The sequence below is a fragment of the Hemibagrus wyckioides genome, linkage group LG17 (genome assembly GCF_019097595.1).
Source record: "Hemibagrus wyckioides isolate EC202008001 linkage group LG17, SWU_Hwy_1.0, whole genome shotgun sequence".
Classification (NCBI taxonomy): domain Eukaryota; kingdom Metazoa; phylum Chordata; class Actinopteri; order Siluriformes; family Bagridae; genus Hemibagrus; species Hemibagrus wyckioides.
The window spans coordinates 7,331,628-7,338,204 of record NC_080726.1 but is presented as its reverse complement, the minus strand read 5'-3'; the positions used below and the strand labels follow the sequence as shown (position 1 = coordinate 7,338,204).

The 6,577-nt window shown below is 41.6% G+C and overlaps 1 protein-coding gene across 1 annotated transcript in view; it reads right to left on the bottom strand.

The window, feature by feature from the left end:
- The window catches only part of kirrel3l (kirre like nephrin family adhesion molecule 3, like), a 51,743-nt gene that overhangs the window by 22,484 nt on the left and 22,682 nt on the right, over positions 1-6,577 (bottom strand). Inside the window, exon 2 of the mRNA XM_058414442.1 lies at positions 930-1,082. Within this exon, the coding sequence (XP_058270425.1) occupies positions 930-1,082 (153 nt within the window). The remainder of the gene's footprint in view (positions 1-929; positions 1,083-6,577) is intronic.

Here is a 6,577-nt window from a genome sequence, read left to right as displayed (position 1 = left end):
TGTGGCTTAATGTGGCCTTTAAGACTGTACCACTGTGTGTGTGTGTGTGTGTGTGTGTGTGTGTGTGTGTGTGTGTGTGTGCATATCTCATGTAATTATATCATGTGACAGCTTCACATTCTCAAAGACACTAACCTCACAAGGAACCTTAATACCGTAAAACTATCAGCTTTCTTATGAAATTAAACAAAGGTCATTTTTATAAATAAAATAAATAAAATAAAAAAATCAACAGTGTTGTGATGTGAAGCAGAGCTGCACTGATTACTTTCCAATAACAGCACACCTTGAAGTGTTTCACTCCCCTTATACCACAGCAGTATTATTAATAATTTATTTATTTATTAATGAGACCATAGTTTTTATCCATTTATGTTTACACTTAATGTTGTTAATGTTCTGGATGAACAGTGAGAGATCTTTTGTAAGCCACCAGCCTTTTTTTCTAATGAAGCTAATAAAACAAAACTGTCATGTTAACAAAAATAAATAAATCGCAAAAGTCTGCACCATGTTGGTGAACTTCTAGTCACAAAGCTTCGACTCTGAAGCCTCCTTCCATAACGATGTATAGAAATGACATAAATGTCTCAACTAGATGAAGGTTCTATGACTTTATGATTCTATAGCTCTGGTTGTATGGAGTGTCTGCTGTATCACTGTATTCCCTGTGAAAACTGTTACTTATAGAACTAATAACATATAATATACGGAGCAGATTAATATCAACTTGTGGCTCGAGTTACAGGTTAGATCTGAAGCTCCTTCCAGAGCTGTGCTGTTATAGAAGACACCTTTTGACTAATCAGAATGGAGAATTCAATAACGCTGTAGTGTAGTATGTCATGCTGACTTATTAGGAAATACAGCCGTATCAATTTACACTCAATATTCCTGTTAGTAACGGCTGTAAGGTCTGACGCTCTTACCAGGTAAATCTCGCTCTCCACCGAGTGCTAGGCCGTCTTTGGTCCACTGCACCATGCCTCGATATCCCACGATGACGCATGGAAGCGTCACCGATTGGCCGGCCATCACTACCTGGTCCTGGGGCTGCTGGGAAAAGTAGGCAGCTTCGGTCGCTGTCGGAGCAACAGATAGGGTTGATTAGTAACTGATAGTAACAGATATTTATCAAAATAATTAAGAAAGTTTCAAGGTATAATGTCAAGTATTGTAGACGTACTATTTAGACCAATTGAAACTCCAAAAAGTTCCAAGTGTCCACTCTGGAACAAAAAGCTCAATAACATCATAATGCTGTTGCTCTGAGCCTTTTCTCTCTCTCTCTCTTGTCCTGCCTGCTTCACTGATTCTGTCTTTTAGATGAGCTTGCTTGGCGCTGGTTGCACCATGGGAAAGCCATGCCGATACTCTAGCTTCAGCATGATGGACTATCTGTCATGCTACTTGCACCAGCACTTTGAGGTCAGTGATTTTACAGGAGGAGAGGGACAAGCAGGCACAGAGCGCGTTACCATGTTAGAGCAGAATCAGCAAAAAACCCACACCGGCCCATCTGTATTCTCACTCCGCCACTCGCACTCTACTGTCACCAGTACTGTGCTAGCATTAGCATCAACGAAACACATCAGCCAAGAGACTACCATTACTCAAGGTTTGCAATACAGGAGGAGGAGGATGAGGAGAAGGAAGAGGAGGAGGAGGTGGGCTTTTTACCCAGCTAGCATCCGTTTGCCTTGTGGAAACAGCTGCCTGGAGGATATAAGCGAAGCCGCTAAAGCCTGTCGTATATCATTATGAAATGGCACGCTCTACAGGGGGCTATCTAGTTGATGCTAGCACGGTTAATGTTGCATCATTCTCTCCTGACTCCTGGATTTTTTTTTTTTGAGGTTTTGGTTTCCCGCGCTGAATCGAGGAGGCTGGGTGTCAGCTGTTCATGACTTATTTAACTCTTTCCTCTGCCCATATGGTCGACTGATGGAGAGAGTGAGGCCCTACTGAGCCGTGGAATCTGTCACCCTGGCCGTGGCTGGGTTTGTAAGTGGGGGTGGTTTGCCCTTTGTATGAGGGGATGTTAAACAATCAAAGCAATGTTTGGAATCCCGTGAGGGCCATCAGTTGTGTACAAAAAGAGAGCGAGAAGGAGAGTAGGATGAAGGAAAGAAAGGAGGTAGGAAGGAGCAGCACCTGCTTTCACTCCTGCTCATGATCTTCAGATCCTCAGATCCATCAGTATTACATGTTCTCAATCCTCCAGCATCATCACATTCTTATATGCTTATGAACTTTACAGTGCACTAGCAAGCTAAAAGGGTCTATTTTTCTTTCTTTCCTTTCTCTATCATCTTAAAAATCTTTGTCACTCCATCAGTGGAGTGTTTTTTATTGTAGTAAAGGTTCTTTTTGTGGAACAAGACTATAAAAAATGTTCTTTATGATACTAAGAAAGGTTAAAGGTTCTGTACGGAACCAGAAATGCTTCTACTATGGCATCACTCTTCCTGGAGTGTATGGGGAAAAGACTGTATACACGATCTATACCTGTAACAGAGGATTTCCCTTTCTGACTTTCTGAGATCCTAAACAGGCATTTCAGAAAGTTGGAACCACAAACATCTAAAGAATCCTTTTAGGAGCAATTTTTATGCCCAAAGGCAAAGTGAACAAATTATTCTAGGGGTCGTCAACTGGTGTGAACTGAGAAAGTATTTCAGCAGACCAAAGCGAATACTTCAAAAATACTGTAACAAAGCTTTACAAAAAAAAAAAAAAGACCTGTACTTACGAACCATGAACCAACTCAGCTTCTGATGTGCTTTATCCAATCATATTTGGTTTATCTCTATAAAAGATTTAGCAGCTCATCTAACCAGAGACTAGCTTAGATCTTCGGTTAGAAAAGGAAGAGTTTTCAGGTACTGTTTCTAAACTTTTTTTCAATACTGAAGTGGCAAAATGGCTTGTTTCAAAAAGGCCAACAACAAAAATAAAATATTTAAAGGATGAGACGGAAAGAAGAGCGCTAGTCAAATATGCTAGCATGAAACAGTACAACAAAACAAAAATCATCACTTTTTTATAGCGAGTAGCTAAAGTAATAGTAATAGTTAAGCAGTAAATATGAAAAGGTTGAAAAGCAGCTGTCATTCAGGTGATTATCATTTTTTATTTTTATTTTTTTATGTAGACCTGTTTTGCTAACATCTGAAAAAAAGGACTTTAAAAATTCAAGCCGAATTGTTGTGTAAAGCTCGAGACAGTTTGTCAGAAGTTAAAATATCTCAAAAGATTTATTTTTACCCAGAACTTTAATTTCGCCCAAAATGCTAGTTACTGCGTTTTCTTATTGTACGACTTTTCTTTGCTTCCTCATTCTTTCTAACCCTGACATACAGCAAACCCACACAGAGTGTCAATATGGCTGTTCCCTCACTGTGAGTTTCTCATCGCTGGAGCTCCCAAACCCCTACCGGATCCAGAAAGCTGGCAACCAGCCGGAGGTAACAAATCCATTCAGAGGCACAGAGAGTTTAGGCTTTAGAAGTTTAAAAGAGGTGGGTGGTGGAGGTGGTGGGATGGGAATGGGGGGCGAGGGGGTGGTATTGGCGCTCTTAAAAGAAAACGGCCTTCCCCCTGGTTTTGTTATTTCTCTCCCTCCCTCTTTTTTTTTACTGTGTGGTTAAATAGTAGACTGGAGGATAAAGCCAGGCCCATTCACTCTGCCCTAAGCCCACTCAAACCCCTAGCTCTGGGGCCGGGGTGTTTAAACAGAGGGAATGAGGGGTGAAAGGGGGTGAAATCAGGGCAACATACGGCGTCCAGAGCCGAGCCATTGTCCTCCTGTCCCTCGCTTTTAATAGGCCTCTTCATTTCCAATCAATCCTGCTAAATGCAAGTTTAATAGCTTTTCAATAGCGGCTTCCCCCGCCCCTCTAGGGAGAACGGGATTTTCTCCCCATTCTCTCTCCATCTAGCTCTTTTTTTCCACTCGCTCTCTTTCACTCAATCATTCCCGCAGCTTCTTTTTCTTGCCGGTGAAAAGGGGCTTCCGAGCTTAGCTGACAGTGTTTGGGCCGCACTCAATTATCCACTCCATCGAAGGATGCTGCAAAGAAACCCCCCCACAACTCCCCTTCACTACCATCACCACATGCATACCGCTATACTTCCATCTCTGTCTTTCTTTTCTTTGTCTTTCCGTTTTCAGTCACACACTATCTGTCTCTTTTGGTTTCTTTGTATTTCTGTCTGACACACACATGAAGGCATATCTCTCCTTCTTTCTCTCTCTCTCTGGTTAGAGCTGGTGGTGCACATTTTTGAACAGGTCCTCTTGATCAATAGAGTCTTCCAGATAGATAGAGAGAGAGAGAGAGAGAGAGAGAAAGAGAGAAGAGGGAGAGAGAGAGACAGAGAATGAGGAAGGGGGAGAGAGAGGGAGAGAGAAAGAGCAAGAGAGAGAGAGAGAGAGAGAGAGAGGGGGGAAAAGATGTAGAGAGAGAGAGAGAGAGAGAGAGAGAGGGGAAAAGATGGAGAGAGTGAGCAAGAGACCGAGGGGGAGAGAGAAAAATGGGGAGCAAGAGAGAGAGGGAGAGAGAAAGAGCGAAAGAGAAAGAGATAGAGAGGGGGATATAGAGGTGAGACAGAGTGGGGGAGAGAGAGAGAGAGCTCTCAGTAATGCAGTGGTGAAAGATATTCTTTATCCCATCTTAAGGTGTGTGTGTGTGTTTGTGTGTGTGTTTGTGTGTGTGTGTGCGCACATGCATGATGAACAACATATTTGAAGATTACCACTCGCTGCTTCCATACAGCCCTAAATCAGCCGTGCTCATGCATTTTTGAAGCTTTCTTTTAAAAACACATCGTTTCTTCTCCTCTTCTCCCACCTTACCTTTTTTTAAATAAGTTATTGAGTCTTTTCGTGGACTCTCTAATTGTACTGTGCTTTTGGGAGTCGGTGTGTTGAATCCAGCACTGTATAAGCATCGATTTTAAAGCCCGTTCCTCCGTCTAAACGTTTACGGCTTCGTCTCGGCGAAACCCGGGCTTTGAGCCGAATTCACGCACATCCTTTTGAGTAATCACCACATCCCATTAATAAGTACGCATACACATTATCTCTCACGCTGAGCTCTCCAACAGGCTCACATCTTCTCCCAGCCAGGATCATGCATATGCCAAGCTCCAAATATAAACAGCAGACACAGACATGTCAACTGATCCACCGTGACAGCAGTCCAAAATGTAAATCCTGTAATATGCATATACATCACAACACGCACACGCTCGCACCGTAGGAGTGATTCACTGCAATCCAAGTCTATTTTCTGGAAAAAGCCTGACAACACATCACTGCTGGTTAATGACTCATTTCAAATTGGAATAATTCCTCTTTGCTGAATTACCCAATTCTTAGACGCTGGTTTAGCAGCTTAATTACACGAGAGCGCTCCTGACAGGGAAGAACATGATGAAAGAGCGCAAAGAGAGACAGCCGAGGTTAGAGAGGCACCGTGCCACGTTTTGATAACCCACAGGTTTCAGAGCTCCGCCAGGCTTAACGACGTCGGTTCGAGACGTGAAGATGACACGCACGAGAGGTGAAATCAATCACCCCCGCGTTCGGGCGAAAGAACATGTTCAGCGAATACAAACACAGAGGAATTATGCTAACTTGACGATTTGGAGATTTGTCTGAGAGCTTACCTTGAACACGGAAATTTCACTTAGCAGTGAGCTAAACCACATTCTAACACTTTTCTCCTAGCATTTAGCTAAACCACATTTTAACACTTTTCTCCTAGCATTTAGCTAAACCACATTCTAACACTTCGTTTAGCAGCTAAATAAAACACATTCTAACACTTTTTTCCTAGCATTTAGCTAAACCACATTCTAACACTTCACTTAGCAGCTAGAGAAAACACATTCTAACACCTTTCTCATAGCAGTTAGCTAGACCACATTCTAACACTTTTCTCTTAACATTTAGCTAAACCACTTTCTAATACTTTTCTCCTAGTATTTAGCTAAACCACATTCTAACACTTTTCACATAGCAGCTAGATAAAACACATTCTCACACTTTTCCCCTTAGCAGTTAGCTAAACCACATTCTAACACTTTTCTCTTAGCAGCTAGCTAAACCACATTCTAACAGTTTTCTCCTAGCATTTAGCTAAACCACATTCTAACACTTCGTTTAGCAGCTAAATAAACCACATTCTAACACTTTTCTCTTAGCAGCTAGCTAAACCATATTTTAACAGTTTTCTCCTAGCATTTAGCTAAACCACATTCTAACACTTCATTTAGCAGCTAGATAAACCACATTCTAACATCCTTCTCATAGCAATTACCTAAACCACTTTCTAACACTTTTCTCTTAGCAGTTAGCTAGACCACATTCTAACACTTTTCTCTTAGCATTTAGCTAAACCACTTTCTAACACTTTTCTCTTAGCAGTTAGCTAGACCACATTCCTAAACTTTTCTCTTAGCATTAACTAAACCACTTTCTAACACTTTTCTCTTAGCAGTTAGCTAGACCACATTCTAACACTTTTCTCTTAGCATTTAGCTAAACCACTTTCTAACACTTTTCTCTTAG